The 23,284-nt window shown below is 42.3% G+C and overlaps 4 protein-coding genes and 1 long non-coding RNA gene across 14 annotated transcripts in view; 4 read left to right on the forward strand and 1 right to left on the reverse strand.

The window, feature by feature from the left end:
• The first annotated feature begins 2,822 nt into the window (after positions 1-2,822).
• spsb3a (splA/ryanodine receptor domain and SOCS box containing 3a) lies at positions 2,823-6,508 on the forward strand. The gene is made up of 7 exons (XM_079564893.1): positions 2,823-3,004; positions 3,604-3,791; positions 3,939-4,119; positions 4,195-4,382; positions 4,453-4,555; positions 4,633-4,758; positions 4,921-6,508. Exons 2-7 carry the CDS (start codon positions 3,666-3,668, stop codon positions 5,310-5,312), a joined length of 1,116 nt encoding a protein of 371 aa, XP_079421019.1. The 5' UTR covers positions 2,823-3,004; positions 3,604-3,665; the 3' UTR covers positions 5,313-6,508.
• Positions 6,509-7,319: 811 nt separating this feature from the next.
• mrps34 (mitochondrial ribosomal protein S34) lies at positions 7,320-8,440 on the forward strand (the record flags this gene model as incomplete). Its single annotated transcript, XM_079564985.1, has 3 exons — positions 7,320-7,729; positions 7,804-7,846; positions 8,148-8,440. Exons 1-3 carry the CDS (start codon positions 7,409-7,411, stop codon positions 8,438-8,440), a joined length of 657 nt encoding a protein of 218 aa, XP_079421111.1. The 5' UTR covers positions 7,320-7,408.
• A 1,522-nt stretch (positions 8,441-9,962) lies between these two features.
• On the forward strand, positions 9,963-13,647 carry nme3 (NME/NM23 nucleoside diphosphate kinase 3). The gene is made up of 5 exons (XM_079565435.1): positions 9,963-10,032; positions 11,900-12,030; positions 12,104-12,205; positions 12,304-12,416; positions 12,536-13,647. Exons 1-5 carry the CDS (start codon positions 9,987-9,989, stop codon positions 12,651-12,653), a joined length of 510 nt encoding a protein of 169 aa, XP_079421561.1. The 5' UTR covers positions 9,963-9,986; the 3' UTR covers positions 12,654-13,647.
• Positions 13,648-15,232: 1,585 nt separating this feature from the next.
• mapk8ip3 (mitogen-activated protein kinase 8 interacting protein 3) overlaps positions 15,233-23,284 on the reverse strand; it is a 31,590-nt gene continuing 23,538 nt past the window's right edge. For all 10 annotated transcript variants that reach the window (XM_079565209.1, XM_079565213.1, XM_079565211.1 and 7 more), the window contains 12 exons: positions 22,689-22,883; positions 21,417-21,594; positions 21,133-21,252; positions 20,970-21,050; positions 20,829-20,896; positions 19,804-19,952; positions 19,559-19,730; positions 19,239-19,352; positions 17,377-17,415; positions 16,899-17,063; positions 16,671-16,817; positions 15,233-15,523 (listed from right to left, as the gene is read on the reverse strand). In XM_079565209.1, coding sequence (XP_079421335.1) covers positions 15,396-15,523; positions 16,671-16,817; positions 16,899-17,063; positions 17,377-17,415; positions 19,239-19,352; positions 19,559-19,730; positions 19,804-19,952; positions 20,829-20,896; positions 20,970-21,050; positions 21,133-21,252; positions 21,417-21,594; positions 22,689-22,883 — 1,556 coding nt within the window. In that variant the 3' untranslated portion in view covers positions 15,233-15,395. The remainder of the gene's footprint in view (positions 15,524-16,670; positions 16,818-16,898; positions 17,064-17,376; positions 17,416-19,238; positions 19,353-19,558; positions 19,731-19,803; positions 19,953-20,828; positions 20,897-20,969; positions 21,051-21,132; positions 21,253-21,416; positions 21,595-22,688; positions 22,884-23,284) is intronic.
• The window catches only part of LOC306969560, a 1,103-nt gene continuing 633 nt past the window's right edge, over positions 22,815-23,284 (forward strand). The window contains exon 1 of the long non-coding RNA XR_013793336.1: positions 22,815-22,918. This is a non-coding gene — a long non-coding RNA (uncharacterized lncRNA). The remainder of the gene's footprint in view (positions 22,919-23,284) is intronic.

Below are 23,284 nucleotides of genomic sequence, written 5' to 3' on the forward strand. Positions count from 1 at the left end.
AAATACATGGTGTTCCTTTGTTAAAACCTACCCCACAACTGGAGTAGGTTGCGCTCTCTCTCTCTAACTCTGCAAATCTAAGTCATATGGGTTTATGTGCAATAGTATAAGCACTTAACAAAATATAGTCCTTGTCAAAAATTTACTCTTTTACCTCAAAATAATATTTTTCTCAATAGAATCTGCATGAACCTGTTTACAACCTTGACAACTATGTGGGATCAGGGAGGAAGTTAATTTGACTCTTATTCCTGAGTAGTGGAATTGGTGGTGTACAACTCTCCCCATGTTACAACCTTATCCGGGCTCAGTATGGAGTTCTGTATGGAGGAATGGACCAAAATTCCTGCTAGCTATTATTACAATATAAGCATTTAGTTGTAAAACCATACTGTATACTAACATGCCACCTAACAAAGTAGCCTATACTTAGGCCTATCACTATTAGTTAATGAATTGTGGTTTATCACGTGCCCCAGACTGGTCATATTTTTTTGTATTTAGCTAACTATGGAAAATTTGCTATGAAATGAAAGCCTGAATTAACTGAACATAACCATCCATTTTCTTCCACTATATCCAGGGCCGGGTCGCGGAGCAGTCTGAGCAGAGATGCCCAGACTTCCCAATTCCCGATCCACGCACACCTCCTCCAGCTGTTCTGTGGGGACTCCGAGGCAACACAGGCCAGCTCGGAGACATAGTCCCTGTAGTGTGTACTGAGTCTTCAAAGAGGCCTCCTCCCAATAGGACATGCCTGGAACATCTCCCGAGGGAGGTGACCAGGACGCATCTGAAACGGATGCCCGAGCCCTCAGCTGGCTCCTTTCGCCGTAATGAACAGAACCGGTGACAAAGGGCAGCCCTGGCGGAGACCAACATGCACTGGGAACAAGTCTGACCTACTGCCGGCTTTGCAAACCAAGCTCCTGCTGCGGTCATACAGGGAACAGACAGCCCTTAGCAGAGGGCCCCGGACCCCATACTCCCTGGATACCAGAGGGCACCATGAGGGACACGGTCGAACGCATTCTCCAGATCCACAAAGCACATGTGGACTGGTTAGACAAACTCCCACAAACCCTTGATGAAGGGTATGGAGCTGGTCCAGCGTGCTGTGACTGGGACGAAAACCACATTGTTCCCCCTGAAGTAATTGGAATTCTTACCACCTCGGTGACTTCAGCCTGGGTGATGAGTCTCCAGCCTCTGCTTCCTCATCGGACGACGTGATGGTGGGATTGAGCAGAAGTACTCCTTCCACCGCCCCACAACATCCCCTGTCGAAGTCAGCAGATCCCCACCTGCACTGTAAACAGTGTTGGTGAAGCACTGCTTCCCCCTCCTGAGGTGCTGGATGGTTTGCCAAAATCTCGACAGATAGTCCTCCTCCATGGCTTCTCCGATCTCCTACCAGACCCAAGTTTTGGCCTCCGTGACCGGACGAGCTGCAGCATGCTTGGCCTGCCAGTACCTCTCAGCTGCCTCCAGAGTTCTACAAGCCAACAAGGCCAGGAAGGACTCCTTCTTCAGCTTGCCGGCATCCCTTACTTCTGGGCGCCACCACCGGGTTCGGGGATTGCCGCCGCGACAGGCACCAGAGACCTTACGGCCACAGCTGCATCGACAATGGAGGAGGAGAACGTGGTCCACTCGCACTGCATGTCTCCAACCTCCCTCGGGATCTGGGAGAAGCTCATCCGGAGGTGGGAGTTGAAGACCCTACTAACAGATGGACGCTCCCAACATACCCTCATAACACGTTTTGCCAGGTCTGACCGGCTTCCTCCCCTACCAGTGGATCCAGCTCACCACCAGATGGTGATCGGTTGACAGCTCAGCCCCTCAAACACCGCATCACATGCCTTTATGGACACCCTTGTGCTCGAACATGGTGTTCATTATGGACAAACTCTGACTTGCACAGAAGTTCAATATCAGAACCCCACTAAGGTTCAGATTGGGAAGGCCGTTCTTCCCAATCACCCCCATCCAGGTCTCACTGTCGTTACCTATGTGGGCGTTGAAGTCCCCCAGTAGAACAAAGCATAGGGACGCGATTTACTCGTTCACTGGGGTGAACTCCAACACGTGGCGACTGAGCTGGTGAGCTGGAGGTGAGCCCGACTATATCATGCTGGTACCTCTCCACCTCACGCAGGAACTCAGACACCTTTCCCCCAAGCGAGGTGATGTTCGATGTCCTGACAGCCAGAAGCTGCGTACAAGGTACTGCCTTCGACTGCCACCCAGACCCCTACGGATCCCTCTGCAGGTGGTGGGTCCACAGGAGGGCAGGCCCACGTCCTCCCTTCGGGCTGAGCCTGGCCGAGCCCCGAGGCCCCGAGGGCAAAGGCCTGACTGTCAGACCCTTGCATGTGAACCCCGACCCAAGGCCTGACTCCAGGGTGGGGCAGTAAATCATTATTATTATTATTACTACTATGATTATAATTATGATGATGATTGATTATTATGATGATGGTGATGATTATGATGATAATAATAATAATAATAATAATAATAATAATAATAATAATTATAATAATAATTATTATTATTATTATTATTATAATAATAATAATAATAATAATAATAATAATAATAATAATAATAATTATTATTATTATTATTATTATTATTATTATTATTATTATTATTATTATTATTATTATTATTATTATTATTATTGCATTATTGTGCAGTCTCAATATCATATGACTGGATCAGTATACATGAAGCTCCAAGCTGGAGGAGTATTGGTGCATGACACGAGTCCTTGATAATAACAGTGTAGTGTGTGTGTGTGTATGTGCATGCGTGTGTGTGTGTGTGTGTGTGTGTGTGTGTGTGTGTGTGTGTGTGTGTGTGAGTAAGTGTGTGTGTGAGGGAGTGTGTCGAGGCTGTCATTGTTTACGGTCAGACCAATGCAAAGTAGGTCATGGGAAAGGGAAGCTATGCTAGCAGCTCATTCAACGACCGTGTCTGAATTTCTGTGTCAAAGGTAAGTTTGTTCAACCAGATCTGCATGTTGTCCACGACTGAGCAGCTGTTTTATTGTAGAATCAGCCGAGATGCGCTTGTGGCGGCTACATGGTAGCATTCCGCAGCTAACGAAAGCTAGTTAGCTAACTAACCTAGTTGATGGTTCCTCTGCAGAATACTGCAAATGACTTCACACCTCTACATTCTGCATGACTAAAAATGACGAAATGTATCTATGGCCACAGTTCCTGCGGTGCAAAGCTTGCATTATCATTATTAATGACATGATGGAAGTCATCTGGGCAACGATTACCGGTTAAGTTGCTAACTCTAGTTATAGAAAAACATGGTGAGAGAAACCTGCAGCAAACTATGCACTGTGTTTAGTATAAATTATGCAGTAGCTGTTCGTACTGTTGCCTTAAAGCAGATCATTAGTCAGACTGTGAAATGTTGGTGCATTTCATTTGTGAATGTGCAGACAATATGCATAAACAGAATATGGTTTTAATACAAATATACAGAGAATAAAATGAATTAAGCCCTTGTGTTAAGTTGGTGCCCTTGCCTCTAATGTCCACATGTTTGTGCGATTTGATCAGCTCTTTATGCTTATAGCCTGGAGTATTAACCAAAGCAAAGTTGAAGATTGGACCTCCTAGATCCACTGTTGTATTGCCATGTCCAGAAGGAGCCGAAACAGCCGAGCCTGGCGATATGTCTGGGGTGGAATCAGGCAAGATGCAGAAGCTCGAGCTCTTGTGTTGGCTACAGAGAATGAGGACTGGGGTTACGAGCGCCTAGAGGTAAGACACAAACAAGTACTGTTTGTTGAGCCTGTCACATGGGGGCTGTAGTTTAAGGTCATTCTGGAAAAAACAACTGCTTGCAACAAACATAAATAATATATATGTAACCTTTTTGTACTTTGATATCCTATTTTTGCTCTCAAGTACAGTGATTCAGACTCGGAGGCAGACTTCTCTGCTGTGATGGTCCCACCAGTCCCCAGTGCAGTGCCTGTTACTGGAGAGTCCTACTGTGGATGTGATTCACAAGCTGAAACGAGCTACAATGCCCGTTTACGGGGTTTTCACCAAGTTAAAGACTGTCACTGTGGAGAAGATGACCAATGTAAATAATATGATACATAAAAGTGCAAGAACTGATTGTCCTCATCATTCATCAACAGTGATGTGTATGTTTTAGATTTTGACTGGGTTTGGGACACCAACAGTCGATCCACAGCAACATTATTGAGCTGTGACAACCGCAAAGTAAACTTCCACTCCGATTACAGCTGTGGCACGGCAGCTGTGCGTGGCTCTAAGGAGCTGATCGACGGGCAGCACTTTTGGGAAATCAAGATGACTTCACCGGTGTATGGGACCGACATGGTGAGAGTCACTCTCTCATCTCGTCAGAGCATTAATGTTTATGTTTGATTGACGTTTACTTTATTTTCAGATGGTTGGCATTGGGACCTGTGATGTTAACTTGGATAAATACAGGCATACATTTTGCAGCCTTCTGGGAAAAGATACAGACAGCTGGGGTCTGTCTTATACCGGTAATATTTGATGCTGGCTTTTATCCCACATAAAGGTTCACATTGCAAAACCAAAAAGTGTGTTTGTTTTCCCTCAGGCCTGTTACACCACAAAGGAGACAAGATGAATTTCTCCTCTCGCTTTGGACAAGGTTCAATTATTGGTGTCCACCTGGATACTTGGCATGGAACTCTTACATTCTTCAAGAATCGCAAGTGCATAGGTAAATGTGTAGGACTTCAGATGGAAAATAGCATAGTGAAACTAATAAAATAAAATACATTTGGAATAGTGGTAGTAATTACATTGAAAAAAGTAATATAACATTGAATGGACCTTTGTTTTCCTTCTGTATTCAGCACTTCTCTTGATTCTTTTTATCCAGGTGTTGCTGCCACCGAGCTACAGAACAAGCGGTTTTATCCAATGGCCTGCTCAACCGCAGCTAAAAGCAGCATGAAGGTAATCCGATCGTGCTCCGCACCCACCTCCTTGCTCTACCTTTGCTGTGCGCGTCTCCGCCAGCTGCTGCCGGACTCTGTAGACACCTTGGATGTGTTGCCGCTGCCGCCAGGGCTACGTCATTTATTACAGAACAAACTAGGGTGGGTGCTGAGTCTCAGTAGTGGCAGCATAGAGGAGCCTCTGGATGGGCCAGAGCAGTCCACAGACTTACCCACTCCTGCCTTGGCTGGACCCTCCTCCTCTGAGAGCGACTCGGAGGGCTGCACTTCAGATCCTGAAGCCTGTCAGAGGAAGAGATGCCGCTGGACATAAGAGTTGTTCTTACCTCTTCCAATACTGGCATTGTCTCATGGCAACTCTCGTGCAAGTTACCTGTGTCTGTCAAACAACAACAGCCATCACTCCTTTATTTTACCTTTTCTTTGTCTTAAACATGCAACAAGTCCAGTGATTGCACAAATAGTGACGCATCTCAAAAAGAACAAAACCACTGTATTGAGAAAGAGCCTTCCTTATAAAAGTTACAATTATTTTTGGAAATTATGCAATTACTGTTTGCACCATTTTTCAGTGCTACAGCTTGACATATTGCAGCAACGATGTCTGTTACCGTCATTTATGTAAGTGCAGAAGCTACAGCTGAAGAGAGATAAGTTCAGAAACATTGATTTTTCCATGATTAACCATAATATTTTTTAATAAATAGATTTATTAGGGGGAAAACATCCTACACAGATTGTGGATATTTTTTAACATGGAACCATAGGACCATTAACTTTTATCCCCAAATAATTTTCATTGAAAGTAATGAAAAGCAAAAATGCACATATATTTTAAACTTGTCAGATGTTATACGCAATTTTAACGTTTAAGTTTCGTGCTGGGTTTTATGCAATGTTAATCTTTTGGTGCTTTGTGTACTCACTCCTGTTACAGTATGTGGACCATTATGTTATTGAGGCCATCACACAATGATACATTTGGTGGGGGCTTCTTTGCATTACCAATTACGGTGATTATTTTTGAATTTATTTTTGATGAGGCCATCCCATATTAGCTAGTGACAATTTAATGTAACGAAAGTGCTGCCAACCGGAGTTCTGTTACTCTTAACTGTAGACTTTCTAGTGCTGGTATGACTGTATATGTAAATAGATAATGCATTTAGTCATCTATAAAACCATCTTCTGTCTAAAGTAGATAGAACACTCCAGAAAATAAAACATCGCCAAACTCATAGCCTCTTATCCAATACTTGGCTAATGTCGAAATTATACTAGATACAATGGACCAAGCCTTGTGTGATAATTCATTGTGCTAAGGCATATGAATGTGGGTATTATTGTATCAACATGGTATCACAGTATGGTCAAAATAGTTTGTACTGAAACAAATGCGTCTTATTCACAGTATTTGACTTCATGTTGAATGCATCTGAGCACTTTTTCTTACTGTGTATATAAAATGTTTACTTCTATTCTATGTCATGAAGAAAAGTGTATGTTAAAGCCTTTTCTGTATAAGTTAAAGCATGATTTTCCACTCCAAATAAAATGAATGCTAAAAGAATGGAGCTTAAAAGGTGTTATTTGTTTATTGCAGCCATCGGAGGTTAACATTTCTAAGACTTGGTTTAAAAATGGTGAGGGTTATTTTATGCAAAACTTTTGTACCAAACTGAAATCCCATGTAGTGCCATCCCTCCCATCCCATTTATAATCAAAATTGTACAATCTATAGGCCCCAATCACTTTTCATACCAAGCACCACACTTGACCTTCCAAGTAGAACTAGATAAAGATCAGGTTTAAATGGACCTAAATTGGTCTAAATATAAAATCTGTTTAAAACTGAGTGCTGGCCATTTCAAACCCAGAAAACCAGAACTTAAATTCATCACATTCATCACAGAAGTCCAAGTACCACCAGAAGCACAGAGTCCGAACCACTGGTCACTCTTTAGTTATAGAAGTAAAATATTTGATAGTTGCAGTTTTTGTATCTATTTAATCTCTGTCAGTCAGAAAATGTGTTACGCAAGTTTTTATTTTGTGTGTTTTTAATTCGTGCGGAACTAATTACTTGTTCCTTGTTTCTCCCGGAAGGTTCGTGCACGGACGCGGACGCTGGATCCTGTCGCGCTTGAGGCTTGAGGTCAAGTGAAATTGATTTCTCCTTCTAATTCAGGTATTATTTATGCTTTGCCACAATGCTTTGGACGATGTGTTTGACATAAATGTATGCCTTTTGTAATGTCCGTCCTTTGACCGTAGCATAAAGCCATTTTGCAATAAATACGTTTAAAACGAGCTACTTAAAGGCAAGCTGTCATCCTGTGTTGCATGTGATGTGTTACAGAGAGGATCTAAGAGGACACGTACAGTGAAGTTATTTAACCATTGGCAGGGATGGCAAAGAAAAAGAGACTTCGCCTTATAGCCGAAATGGCTCGAAAAATCCGGGCATATCGTGAGCTCAAGTCCAGACCACGGGAGTCCCAGAAGTATGCCCTGGATTACGAGACCATGAAGCGTCCTCATACGGGGAAGACGCTGCCCGTCCTGGCCTGGGAAGACGTGCGCAGGGAGAGCCGCCTGTTCTCTTTGCTGGCGGGCATGAAAACCTTTGGATTGGGTCGTCTTTTCACTCGAAAGTCCTGGATCGAAGAGCACCCCGCTGAACCGAGCTATTGGCAGATCTCTAAAGTCAAGGTGGACTACACAGCCGAGGTAATGCGGTGAAGCATTTGGTATAACAGCTTTGTGAAGTAAAAATAATAACTAAACATTTGTATTTTTATCAGAACATGGATCATGGAAAGGCTTGGGGGATTCTTAATTTCAAAGGTAACACAACAGATACACACATGGAAAGTAAGAGAGCTCAATAATGACACAGCAGTGGAATAATGTGCAGTATTGGTTTCTGGGGAAAAAGCTTAACCCACTGCACCGCCGTGGCCCAAGCAAAAGATTACACAAATAGTTTATGCAAACATTCCCTTGTCATCCTCAGTGTATTTGTTTATCCAGCCTCAGAATGACAGTTACAAAGTGGTCACTCTGAGTGTTTGTTTGTAAATTGTGATTAAGCACATGTTTTACCAGGCTACATTAAACAATAATCCATGCGTTCTTATTCACACAGGGAATAAGGAGACCGAGGTTAAGGAGATTGACCAGGTGATGTACCACGACTGGAGGCTGATACCCAAACACTTGGAGCACCAGTTCACAGACTTTAAGCCTCTCCCTGCGCCTCCACCGCGCTCAGTCACATACCCTCCTTTACTCCGCGCAATGATCCTGGCCCAGCAGAGAAAAACGGGGACGATGATCGAAGAGCCAGCCCTGCCCCTGGAGAGACAAGTCACACTGAACAAAGACTATTTCAAAATGAAGGAACAGGAGAGGCGAAACAGGGAGGGAACACCTGTGTGAGCTCTATTGCCCTTCACTTGTATTCTGTTAACTCGTGTTGTACAATCGTTACTTTTGGAACCACTTGACATGGACTGAAACTGTAGAAAGTATTGAGAAAATATTCAAAATCTTCACAAAAAGTTTTCTTGTATTACTAATGGTGATTTTAGGCCAAGGAGAACAGGATATTGATTGTACTTTTTGTTTTGGGCCCCCAAATAAACGTTTTGCCGGTAAACTGCATAAATGGTTTGCAAGCGATTATTAATTTCAGCCCCCGTTTGTGAGAATCTTTCAATTTTGGGGGATAAAGGATCCGGGTAATATTTTGGAGAATCCGGCAAAGATTTGAGATGATGTTTAATGTTTTTTCTGTTCCCCAAATCCATCCCAATAGTTTTGCTCCTGTATCAAAAACTGTCTGACATGCCTGTGACAGTGTAATTAGACATTTTGGTGGCAACTATTTGAGATTCTTCCATATGTGTCCTAAAGTTCTGTCATTTTTTTGGTTGATGAGTGCTCTGCTCCACCTAATGGCCACATTTTGCATACACAAAGGTGTTTTGATGCAGGAGTTAAAGCACAGTGATGTAGCTGTGGTTGTTGCCTGTCACATGACCTCGGCCACTCCCATAACGACCCAGACCACTTTACCCTAAAGGCACTTGAAACACACACTTGCGGGCGCTGCCCCTCCCTAAATGAACCGGTCTCATGTGAACCGAACTGTTCTTGTGCTGTCGAAATGGGCAGTGTTAATTTCGTCGACTAAAATATTTAGTCTTAATTTTAGTCAAAGTGATATTTTTGACGACTAAAATTGGACTAAAACTAAATTAAAAGTTGTTCATGAGACTAAAACTATGACTAAAATGTCCAGATATTTTAGTCGACTAAAATAGACTAAATAAAAATGAAAAGGAGAGACTAAAATCATCCAAACTTCTATTGACCGTCTGAAAGAGCCTCAGATCATGTAAATTCTCTGCCAAAGGATCAGCTCTGAGCTCTGTTCATGTGGAGCAGCTCCATGAAGCAGAGGAACAAGATTAAATATGATTATAATGAATATTATCAATGCAAAGTCTTAGTCTTAAATATAGTCGACTAAATTTACTTGCAATTTTAGTCGACTAAAACTAGACTAAAATTGAAAAGATTTTTTTGGCTAAAACTAGACTAAAATCGAATTACATTTTAGTCAAAAGACTAAGAGTAAAACTAAATTAAAATATGTTGTCAAAATTAACACTGGAAATGGGCCTTAATAGGACAATGATAGTTTGGTCACTGTTCCCAAGCCTAAAACTTCTAAGTGCAAACCATAGGACTATTATACGTGTCGCTCCTTTCATGTTAACTCTCGAAGCCATATGTAAAATTGCAACAAATAATAAACATTTGTGAAGTGACTGATTGAAGAGCATGATTTTCCTGTCCTTTTGCGCTCTTGCTGGTGTATTTTACTGTGAAGTGGCTCCTGGCGGAACTGGACGCGCCGCTCCAGACTCCAGTGCGCGGTGTTCCAGACCTCTCCAACTGTTGCCGCCTGTGCGCCACAATGCTTGGTTTACTTCTATCGTTCTTTGCACATGTTTTCAAGTCAGGTTGGTACAGATATGTTTGTCATATTTTCTTACATTTTATTGTCAAACATTTTGATCTCACCTTGAACCAAACTGCCGTAGATTACCAGCGGCTGAAGTGTCAGACTCCCAGCCACGATGCTGCTCCCCAGAAGTAGCTAATGTTGTGGAGCGTCTGCGAGGCTCCAGAGGCAACGCAGGCTCAAAAGTGACTTTGTGGCGCATATACTTGCTCACTTTGACTGGTTTTGTTGTGTTCTAACTCGCGGAGTCACAGTTTGAATAGCCCTGTTCTCTAGACCGCATGGGCATGTCTGGGACTGGGGGAATGAATGACCTTTTAAGCCACTTAGTTACTAAACCTTCATTCAGTGTTGCACTAATCTATTTAATATTGTCCTGACGGCAGAGGCCTGACTCATAGGATAGATTTGTTTCTTACTGACAGAGGCGGGTAGTATTCTTGTCACATTTACTTACTTTGATGTAATTGTGCTTCTGAGAGTTCTAATCACACAAGCCTTTATTTTTATATTTATTTTTTTCTTCTACTTCTACTTGAACAAAGCAAAATAATCGCTTACTCTTTCCATTGTGAGTGAATCTGTTGCAAAACCTCCATGTTTGTTGACATAATTATTATATCATGTTCTTTTTGTAACTCATCTGCAGAATCATTTATCTAATTTTAGGCATGTCAAGATTTTTTAAGCTAAGTGCTTTTTTTGTCGTTGTGAAATTATGCTCAGGTGTTGGGTTAGTCCTGAGCCGCTGCGACTGAGCACGCCGCCATTGTGGGCTAACCTGACCAGCATGTTTTTGGAGGTAGAGGAAAGCGGAGCACCCGGAGGAAACCTGGCTGCCTTCAGTGCTCCTCTGACGCGGTGCACCGCCTCCTGGGTTTGTCCCTGTTTCAGAGCATGGTGTCCTGCACTGGTCAGCTCCCTCCTCTACTTTCTGTGCAGCTCCCACCGCTCCACAACTGTCTTTCACCATCTTCTGGGAAGAGCAATTGTAGCGACTGAAGGCGTGTGTGGCCTAGCGACAGTGGCGCAGATGGTAGAGCGGCTCGTCTCATGATCGGAAGGTCGGGTGTTTGAATCCCACCTCCTGAAGGTGCACACTGTCGTTGTGTCGTTGGGCAAGACACTTCACCCACATTGCCACCAGTGTCTGTGTACATTGGTGTATGAATGAGAGTATGAATGGGTGAGTGGATCCTTGCTGTAAAGCGCTTTGAGTGCCAAATGTAGGTGGAAAAGCGCTATATAAGTTGAGACCATTTACCATAGCTGTGAGTCTTGCCTGGATACCTCCTCGGTTGTCCCTTTTTTGTTTCCTGTAGCGCCTCTTGTGACGCCTCCACTGTGCCACTGTGCTGCAGGTGTTGGAGGGCTCCTGGTGCCTCTTCAGTGTTTCAGAAATGTGTAGGTCTCGAATGTGTTTAGCTCATAAACTAGCTGTTCGTTTACTTTAAAAAAATGTTTTACTTCATGGCTTCAGTGCGGACTCTCTGCAGTAAAAAGAAATCAGCTGAACCTCACAAAAACACTGCAAAGATGGGCAATAGTATCCAGTGAAGCAATGTGGAACAAAGAAACAGCAAATTAGGTTTGTAGAAAAAGGCAAAAAACATTGCTGCACCAAGAGAGAGGGAAGCTGCTGCTTGTTTACGCGTCGCCAAATTTTTTTTTTAACTAATTATTGTTTGTAAGATTACAAAATCAAAATGCTATGAAAATGCTCGGATTCCAGATTTTGGTCTAACTCAGTGCCGTGTTGTGAAGAATGCTCATTCATTTTTATAGATTAACCCTGTGTGTGTGACGTGCATGGTTTTCCCTCATAGACTGTTGTCTAACTGTTGTCATTATACATTTGTCACCAGGATGGACAGGTGTGAACGAGCGCACCTTCATCGCAGTCAAGCCAGATGGAGTGCAGAGGAGACTCGTGGGAGAAATCCTCCATCGCTTTGAGAAGAAAGGGTTTAAACTGGTGGCGCTAAAGCTTGTTATGGTAAATGGCGCTCGGAGCATACGCTTTGTAAGCGACGATAATTTCTAAACTGAGACTCTTTACCTTACGACAGGCGTCAGAGGAGCTTTTGAAAGAACACTACTGGCACCTGAGGAGTAGGCCATTTTATAACAGACTCGTAAGGGACATGAGCTCTGGGCCAATTGTTGCAATGGTAAGATGAGTGGGTTTTCCTTTTGATTTCAGCAAAGTTGACATGGGCAACCTTTGCTCCTTAATAACATTTATAACTGTCCATGATGTGTTGTACAGGTGTGGCAAGGCTTAGATGTTATCAAGACTGGACGGAAAATGATGGGAGAGACGAGCCCGTCCGACTCTATGCCAGCGACAATCAGAGGAGATAACGGTGTTGTAGTAAGAAGGTAAGTGCACTTGCTTCTGTGATATTAAAGAGTGGAAGGTTCTCCGTTAAATTCATCCTGTTGTATTGATAATTTTTACCATTGTTGCATTTCACAACAAGAAATACTGGGTTTTGCAGGAATGCGATCCATGGCAGTGATTCTGTGGAGAGTGCGCAAAGGGAAATTTCTCTGTGGTTCCAAGAGATGGAGCTCAGCAGCTGGGACGTCTGCAGCACCAACTGGATATACAGCTAACTGCTCTGTTTACCAACCATCTGCAAGTTCAGTGGATCTATATTCATTAGACACATCTCTGTCGTCTATGCCAGTGCTTTATAAACTTTTCACACCAAGTATCACCTCATAAAAGATTTACCACAAGAGCTGGATCAAAATCAAGCAGCACTTAATAGGGTCTAGATTATGTCTAAACTGGGCATAAACCATGTTTAAACCAAAACATATATATTATGTAAATAACCAGCTAGACCTGTAGTCTTGACCTCCTCAAACTGAAATGCTTGTGATTCTTGTGTGAGTTTTGCCGCTGCTTTTGCTCAGTCCTTTCTCAAAATCTTGCCATTTTACAAAATAAATTGCAACTGTTTTTGCAATAGCAGCGCTTCAGAAAAATCCAAAATGATGCAGACTAAATAATTACTTGCCTGGGCAGCCATCCACTCCTGCTTTGTGGCTCTGTTCAAAAGCAGGACGTCTTTGAAAAAAATAGGACAAACGTGTATTCTAGCTGGCCAGGCTAAATAGTAACTAGAATTACGTTCATAATAATGACTCATGTAAAGGGGACACATCTGTTATTCTTCTTTACTTCATAAGATTACTAACCCAGTGTAAAGTGTAAATTCACAGAAAACATTGGATAGTATTTTCTTGGCTTTTCACTATTACATCCCATAACCATTTTATCATTACGTGATGAATTGAAATTGGACCAAAACCTTTGAGTAAGGCTTTGTTAAAAAAAAAGGGTGGTTCTAACTGACCCTTTTCCTGCTTACGTCATCAGTCACATCCGCTGCAGCTACAATGTATAGCATTTAACTTCCTGCCACTCACTGACCGGCTAAACCCCCGTCCACCACCTCCAATGTTTACAATGAAAGGGTCGATCGGTGCGAGCTTGCAACGATGCTAGTGTTAACCATATCACCGTCCTTTTAAAACTGTACTTTTGTGCTTCCTATGGCCTATTTGAATGTAAAACCAGCAAATATTTGTATTCTTTTTCTAATTGCAATAAATATGATTGAAATAATTGCATGATAAGTAAGCATTGTTTTTGTTCCAACCTGTGATCCTGAGCTCTACACAATAACCACAGAAAACTGTTCTGGTTGAGCACACAACTGTTTAATATTTAATCCATGGAGTCAATGCATACATTTTCAACATGGGCTGAGTACGTCAATTTACAATAAACCTTGATCCTGTACAAAGAAGTGACAGTTCACCCCTGTTCCTCCGCCTTCCCACCAACCTGTCACATGACTCGAGGAAAAAAATCTCACTAAAGTTTGGTGTGTCATAGATAATCTTATTCACATAGTGTTTTGAGCAAATCAAATGCAGCCACTTGTTACCTTTTACTCTTAGGTAGAGCTTTTGCCTAGAACATTCTTTTCATTGGTAGTTTTTGGTTTCTTTTTTAAATAATTGTGATTTATTGTGTCTATAAATACGGGCTTGCATTGGGAAATTTGAGCTCTGTTATAAACAAATCTGTACATAAAGGGTCATATAGTGGGTTCAGGAAGTAAACATACCCTGTATTCCAATGGTGTGAAGTCAGATTCTGGAAAAGGTTACAATATTTTTTTTCATTTATTTAAAAAAAGGCAGCACCTTTGTGTATCATGAGCTGTAAATGGAACCGAACCCCCTTCAGAAACCGTCATTAACTGAGAGTTAAAAAACTGCACCATTATTACAGAGGGTATACACTTATTAACATCTAGACCGAAATAGAACCTTCAACATTGCAAATCGAGAGGCAAATCAAAAAATAACATTGCAGACTTGCCACTCGATTTGCTGCTGTTGCCATGGTGGAATGCTAACTGCCATGCTGTTGCTATGCTATGACATCACATCTATGGGATGGGTCTGGAGTTGTATAGTTTTTCATACTTCTACGACTGACATCAAATAGCTTCATAACTCAGAACCGCTAGCAGCTACATTTTTAGACGCATCCATCAATTTATATTTCACATCATTACAAGGCTGTTTTTATTTTGTTCCTTTACCTTTTTCTACTTTAAACGCGGGTGTGACTAAATGACAGGCTCTAGCTACTGTTAGCTAACACTAGCTTGTGAATTTTCAGACGGACTTATACAAGTCATACAGTGCAGGAACATCAACCTGCTAGCCTTCCAAGTGTGTGTTGAACTAGTGCTTGCTAGTGTTTTGACCAGAAAGTTACATGAATAACTATATTCAGTTTCAGAAATGTCTTATTTTTCTTTTTTCATAACCTTTTAATGAATGAGTGTAGAATGTGTGTGTGTGTGTTTTTTTTTTTTAAATAAATAGAAAAGGTGCTCGAGACATAATAAATAAATACGGTAATTTAAAGAGGTCTGAAAACTTTCTGAACCCACTATGGGTATTTGTAATGAGAAGAATGTGAAGTTTTACAGCAACGGAAATGGAGGAAGAGGACTGGATGCAGGACAAACCAGGGAGATTGAGAATCCTGTTTAAGATACATCGGGGGAGGTAGTTTTAGGCTAGGAACAAGGCTCTGGAATAATGCCCTGCGTGGGACCAACAGCATGACAGGCAGGTTACAAGGTCCAAGAAGGGATTACTTTTGTTTTTCGTTTTACAATACAAGGCATTAAACTTACAAGGTTATGGGAGCGGGGCGGTACTGTATGATAGTTACACAGTTAAATACAGGGTCGGGAGCGCGGGAAGCCTTAAGGACGAAGGGGTAAAGTCTGTTGAAAGTTGTAAATTGGGAACAGTATGTCACTCTGGGATATAGGACACCTGCCACACGATAATGTGGCTCCTCTCGGCTTTGCACAGGGACGGCTTGGGCTCCGTTGCAGTCTGTGTGGTGTCTGGTTCCTCTGTCTCCTCGTCCTCTCCATCACCTGAGGGTCAAACACAGTCATTTTTGCTTTGCTTTGTTCAAGCTTTTGTTTCGTGTTTATGGGGTCATTAATTACAGAGAGATAATGGAGATGATCATAAACCAGTTCAACACTCTGACATAATAAAAGGTTTAAAATGGCCTTGCATGAATGTGTCTTTGCTCTCATGCCACACTGTTTTACATTTCGTTTATAACTTTTAGACTTGTACATTCAGAAAAGTACTGTAGTTCCTTATGATCCTTGAAGTATCAAGTTAATGTAATGTAAATATATTGTATCACGTACATATCATACATAGCAAATTATACAATAGGAATATGCTTTTTTGTTTAGTGGATCAATAATTTTGTACTCTTAAAAAATATTGTCAAAATCAAACAGAACAGTGATGTGTGACTTCTCTAAAGTGAGTTTATCATGTCCTGAGCTTATCATTAATTCTCACTGGCCACAAGATCAGGGTGACCAGACGTCCCAGTTTACCCGGGACAGTCCCATTGTCCCATGTCCCAAAAGATTTCTCCAAAACCACTGAATTGTCCCAGTTTTACTCAGTCTCTGTCCCAGTTGTTCAAGCGCACAAGCGAACATTCTCCTTCTGCTCTGTACAGGTGAAATTGGCTCTGTTCCGAGCCTACTGCTCACCTCTGTTCTTTCTTTCTTTCTTTCTTTCTTTCTTTCTTTCTTTCTTTCTTTCTTTCTTTCTTTCTTTCTTTCTTTCTTTCTTTCTTTCTTTCTTTCTTTCTTCTCTATCTATCTATCTATCTATCTATCTATCTATCTATCTATCTATCTATCTATCTATCTATCTATCTATCTATCTATGTGGTTGGTGCATGTCATTACTATAAGACGTCAACAGTTTTATCCTTCTCCGTGGGACAAGACAGTTAAGATTTAGCACTCCTGCGGCAAATTCCCAAATTGCGTCCCCGTTTTTAAGTGGAAAATCTGGTCACCCGACACAAGATGCCAATAATTTAGCTGTGTCTTTACCAAAACAAAATCCAACCCTTCAAAATGGCTACCGAGGAAATTATTTGAAATCTAGTTATATTTTCCAGGTTGATCACTGACAACTAAAGCCCTGGTTGTATCATCTTTATTACTGACTTGGAAACAGTTAAGTTAAATGTTTTCTCACCGATGCGGAAGTCGATGTAGCCCTCTCCACCACTCAGCACCAGTACATTCTGAACGCTCTGTGTCTCGGCCTCTGCGGGGGCCCCGGACCCCTGGGCATCGGAGGGATTGTCCAGCACACTGCCATTCAGCGTGGCCAATACATTACCTGGAAGAAATGATGCATATTCAACTGTAGCCAATCACAGGTCGTTAAGCAAACAACGAGAAAAAAATGCAATATCAATACCTGGGACAGAAACAAAGAATTTGACGGCATCGCGGTGTCCATGGAAACAGAGCTGCGCCTGTGCCATAGAGCAGTATGGGATAAAGCTGCCGGTGCTCTTCTCTGAGCCGTCGTCCCCGTACACATGGATCACCCCCCCGGAGGACGTGGGAGACACTTTATTGGCTGAGAGGTAGAACCAAATAGAAAGATTACAATCAGTTATATGAAAAACTTTTTGTAAAAGTAAAAAAAAATCGTTAAAAGTAAGACAATATCACACCCCAAATGAGAAGATAATGAACAAAACAAATCCAAATACATCGACCAGGCAAATCATTATGACCGTCTGCTTAATATTAATAACATGCATGACCAAATATAAACAAGCCATGACAAAATACCATTGGCAAAACTGAAAAATAAAACATGAGGGAGAGCTGAGGTGTGACAGAGAGGAGAAGGTGGATCAGAAGAGCAGGAGAGCGTTCCCACTTACCCCTGAGACCCAGGAGCTGTCCCCGGTGCAAGACCACGGCTAAGAGAAGGCAGAGGGAGAGGAGAGCAGAGGAGAGGCTACAGTAACAGTCACACAATGGGACAGAGGACAGGAAGAAGGAAGGAGCATATGTGGGCCACTAAAGAGGTTTTAGGTGTTTACTTTAGATGGGGGGAAATCAACGTGTCGATTTGGAAAAATATATGATAATGGATTAAGTTCTTTAAATAGATTGAGGTTCAATGTTTGCGGATTTTTCTTTTGGAAATTTCTTATGAAAATACAACAAAGTCTCAATCTGAGACTGTGGCATCCTCACATTTATACAATCTGACATGAAATTTCAGCCTATTTTCTTTGCATGGATCTGTAAGGCCAGTTTGAAGCATAGTGACTTTCGTTGGCACCCTGTAAGGGTGTAGGACAAAAACATGTTCTTATTGTTTTAAAGATTGGGTATTATGCTTTGTGCAAAAAACACATCTTTATCACAATATTACACTGTGTTTGTTAGAAAATGTAATATTGGTCTAAAACATATATCCATTCATTTTCTTCCACTTTATCCGAGCCGGGTCGCGGGGGCAGCAGTCTCAGCAGAGATGCCCAAACTTCCCGATCCACACACACCTCCTCCAGCTGTTCTGAGGGGACCCCGAGGCGACACCACCTCAGAGACATGGCCCCTCCAGTCCTGGGTCTTCCACGAGGCCTCCTCCCAATAGGACATGCCTGGAACACCTCCTGAGGGAGGCGACTAGAGGCATCCGGAATAGACGCCCGAGCCACCTCAGCTGGCTCTTTTCAATGTGAAGGAGCAGCGACTCTTTTCCGAGCTCCTCCCGGGTAACTGAGCTCCTCACCACATCTCTGAAGGTGCGCCCAGCCACCTTCCGAAGTGAACTAATTTGGGCCGCTTGCATCTGTGATATCGTCCTTTCGGTCATTACCCAAATCTCATGATAGGTGAGAGTGGGAACGTAGATCAACCGGTAAATTGGTCAACAAAATATACAGTAGTTTCACCTCCTGATTTTCAAAGGATCTCGCCATAAGCCCCTCTCACCGCTGCGATACAACCGCATTGGCCGCATTTTAGCCCTCTTTCCTCCTGTGTAATCACAAAAAACAAAAAAAACAAATTCCTCTTCCCCTCGAAACAGCATTAGCTGGAGCTGCCGCCTGCAGTGCAAGGTTCGCACTGCTGTAATTTACCCCTTTTAGAGCTTGGATGGGGTGGCGAAACAGCTCGCAGCAGGCACCCGAAAATGTCTCTAATTTTCACATCCAAAACTTGACAGGCCCCCCCTCTCCTGCTTCCCTTCGCAGCTTTTTTTAATAAAGAGGAAACTGGTGTCCCGTGTGGCTGTACTTAAGCAATAGTCAGTGGTTTTACTCTGCAATGAGAGGATTAAGCTTGTCAAGACATAGACATGTGAGGAAAGCACATTTCCTTGACACGTTCAGGTGGAACCTTTTGGAAAAAGAGGAGCTTTTTAGGAACAGAAGTAGCTGTTTGGGAGCTCCAGCCACGCTGCTACCGAAGATCCAAAGATAACACAAAGATGCGCTTGAAACACAACTCCAAAAATAGTCAAATGTGCAAAACACCCCCCCCCCCCCTTTAAAATTGTATACACCACAGGTTTTTGAAGTACATTTCTAAGTGTACTGTACATTCACTTTCTTTTAAATTTAGAAATGCTTGAAGACATTTTTGTGGTTTTGATAAAATGTAGTAATTGTTATTCAATAAGTATTTATGTAAACATTAGATAATATAAGAATTACAGAGAAATAGTGTAAATCTGCCGTTTTAAGGAACATGTAAGAACTAATACCGTATTAAACTGTGCACCTACTCTCTGTTAGAGGGATGGAGATGATCACGCCATTTCCAGTGCCGACCCAGAGGCGGTTTCCTCCGATCAGAAGAGCTGTGATCCGCACAAAGGAGAAGCCTAGTTTCCCAGTACCTGCATGACAAACAGGCAGTGAATAATGATGTTGAATGTGGAGAGAGTTTGAAGATAACAATAGATGTATGTCCTGTAGAGAGCTGTGTGTTTAGGAGACTCTTCAAATGGGACTACTTCAATAAATGACAGTATCTTCAAGTGGAAAGATTATAAAATGGTTGGGTCAGCGTAGCCAATATGTTCCCGGCCAACACAATCCTTACCTAACATCTTGCTGACGTAGGGCTCGATGTCCACGTCCTGGAGGTGCTGGTGTGTGTGTGCGTGGTAGAGGCGCAGGGTGGAGTCCAGGCGGATGGACACCCAGACTCCGTCTCCGATCCAGGCCAGCTGCCGCACCTGGCTCTCTCTGCGCGGGTGAGCGTCAAACGACTTCTGCAAAATCAGGGATGCAGATATTTGAACCTATGCCCGGAAGATTCTGGACCCTCGTTTTGCTGCAGCCTACCTCGATCTGCATGCTCTTGGGCTGAATGACGTGGATCTTGTTCTTGTAGCCGCACCACACTTTGTCGTGGACCACAGCCATGCAGCGGATGGAGTGGTGAGGTCGGCCCAGGTCCATCAGGTGGTAGTTGGACAAGTCCCACTGACCGTCTGTCCAAAAGCAAAATAAAATCAAAATGAGGGTCACAGAACAAATTCTAAGCATTCCTAAGTGAGGCAACAATAATACAACTGTGTAAAAATAAGTGGTTTAATGAAAGTTTTTTTGTAATTATTACTCTGTTGGGTAAAATAATGCCAACAGTATGACTTGATAAAAGTTTTACAATGGCGAAACGGTCATTTCATAAAGAAAAGTAGAATTTTTGATGCCATGACAGATGCTAGATCATGTGGACGAAATGTTATGCTAACTTCCTAGGGTAATAACTGTTTCCTGTTTGTTGGAGAGTCAGCCATGTCTTGTTGAAATAAATAAATGTAAAACAAAAATATGTAGCAGAAAGCAGTTGTTGGATAAGTACTTATAACATGTAAAACATTTTAGTCTGTGTTAATTAAAGTCAATGTTTTAGCCTTGAAGCTAAAGGCTAACGCTACGAACGGTCAAATAGCACCACAGTCTGAACACAATTATTATGAAACACACTTGATGTTTATTTAAGTTTTCTTCCATCTTTTAAACCTTATTTCATTTTGTTTTGACTGGGAGTGGGTGGGACTGTTCAGCTCTATTTACATTCAAATGTGGACAGGAAGCAGCTTCACTGGTCAACAGGAAGTTAGCCAAAAACATTCCTTTGCCTATTGGAACTCGCTCATGGCACTTATGTACAGTATGACGGCATTTATGGAAATTCTACCACTTCGTCGCATCTTGTTCCCATTTCCAATAAGGAAATAAAACAATATCACACATCTTGAATTATAATTATGCTAACTATGCGCTGGTGATAATGGATAGTGTATATTTGCTGTGTACAACTGCAGGGGAAACAAAATAAATGTACAAGGAACTGCAATTACCCTCTGCTCTGTGGAAAATGGCCAGGGTCCCATCGGCGAGAGCGACCAGCACTCGCCCTTTGACATGACTGTGGGAATATAGAGACATATAGGGTGAAGATTTCATGAGACATTAAATATGAAATGAATTGATGTTCTTACACTAAACTGAGCACCGAGTCTTTGAGTTTGATGGAGTGGAGACACTTCTTCCAGTTCCCAACTGCTGAGTGGACATACAGCCTTAGAGAAGAATACAGATGATTATTAACATGTTCGTTTATTTTTACTTTTTTAATTTTTTTTTCAAATATCAAACTCTTACCAGCCATTTTGCGCCCCTAACCACATGGTCGGAGCGACACTGGTGTAGTTCTTGGCCTCGTCGCCTCCGTGTTCGCCATCAGTTGAATTAGATGTCTCCTCTTTGGACCGGTCTGAGCCCCTGATGGGATAATTAAATAAGATAAGATAAGATTAACCTTTATTGATCTCACAAAGGAGAAATTAAGTTAAGTAATACAGTTCAGACCTCTTTATGCTATTTGAATTGTATTCTGCATCATCAGACAAAGCTATAATAACGCTCTTGATATCCAAGCCTAATACCTGGAGTCCGAGGGGCGCGGCTGGGGGTCGGTGAACACGTGCTCCGTGAAGGGCCCAGGCGGTCCGGAGCCCGCGTCTGTCTGGTTGGGTGTGGACCCTTGGGCCTCTGTGGCTTCTGTAGCCTCCTCCGCAGACTGGGCCGGGTGCATTTTAGCACTGGAAGGCGGGGCGACAGGGGCTGCCACACATATGAGAAAGAAGGGGATGTTTTCAGATAAGTTCGACTGTTTATTAAGTTACTATGTCACACGTTATTTAGGTTTTAGTTTATACTTTTGGAACCGTAGAATTTTATAGGACTGGATGATACATTTTAGTCATGATACTCGGGCTGATCCGATACATGTTGTGGTACAGTAAGGAATGTAGTATGTTCATCTTAAAATGTGTAAAAAGAAAACAGTCATGTCATTATAAACCAAATGCCATTTGAGATTCACTGAAGTGTTAAGATAGAAAAGTGCATTAACACAAAATGTAACAAAGTGTTGTGTAACTGTTACTGGAAAACAAAGGAGTGCAGGATAAAAATCCCTCCAAACACAAGTATTGAAAGTTTTGCGATACTTGATAAAGTATCGATACTGTATTGTAGCAAAAAGTATGGCAATCCGATGTTTTGTCCCAGTAATTCAAATCAAGCTTGTATTTTATTCTGTTTATTGGGTAAAATGCGGTGTGGCTCCACTCAACTTATGATTCTCAAGTGTCATATGTAGAGAACAGTAAAAAAATCCCAAACTAATAAAACAACAAACCTCTGCGGACAGAACAGGTGCAAAAGCATTTGCAACCAGCTATTATCATACAGCGTTTAAAAAAAACAGATTGATAGTGCAGGCAATTTAAGTGTAAAAAAGGTTGTGAAAGAGTCTATGTGAAGCTGTCTGGACTTTATACAAACACAAGGGTTGGACCAGCTCATGACATCAGATGGTGCTCCCCTTTGTTTAACCAGGAAAGTCCCATTGAGATTAAAAACCTCTTTGTCAAGGGAGTCCCTGCAAGATCGAATATGCAGGATTTTTCAAACACTATCCAATAGAAACCCAACTCCAGGTAGTTATTGACGAGTAACCATTACAACAGGGTTCAAACAAAGCTAAAAGAAAGGTCAGTGAACCAAAAGAAAGGAGTTCTAAAAGAGTGGCTCCATGGCTTTTTGGTTTATTGGATCCTTTTTGTCTAAATAATAAAATGCCATAACATCACAAGGACACAGGCAGTTGGATTCAATTTCCTGTAGTCACGATAAATCTGACCGTGCTGTACCTTGGCCTTTGTCCTGGATGGGTGTATCGGTGCGGGAAGAGCAGTTGCTACGGGCGACGCTGCAGTTGGTGGCACAGCCGACCAGGGTGATCCCGGCGAGCATCCCTTCGACGCTGCCGTTGTCGTCCCCGCCCACGGAGCCGTCACCCGGGTCCAGCACGATCTCCCCTGCCGGGTAGTCGCTCTCACTGGCCGCTGCGGGGAACAAGAGGTCGCCGTGAAAACAAGAGGTGGACGACAAATGTAGCAGCCGCAGTGGGAAACTTCTCTGAGGTGGCACTAGAGAGATTTATTATGTAAAACATGGCCACGTGTTTCAATTGAACAGCATACATGTGTGAATCTGCCATGTTGTTAAAAGGCTCTGGATTTTCATACTGTCAATATTAAAACTTTGCTGTAGATGACTGGCATAAATATGTGGAATAAAACAAATTGCATGGTTTCTGTCATTTTATGTTGTCAAAATTAGGCAGTTTATGCATAAAAATGTATAGAATTGCCAATATTTTTAACAACGGAATCTAAATAATGGATAGAGCTAGGTTTAAAGGGACTATATGGAGTTTAAAAATGTAAACTAAAGTATTTTCCTC

The sequence above is a fragment of the Gobius niger genome, assembly GCF_951799975.1.
Source record: "Gobius niger genome assembly, chromosome: 10".
NCBI classification, from domain to species: Eukaryota; Metazoa; Chordata; class Actinopteri; order Gobiiformes; family Gobiidae; genus Gobius; species Gobius niger.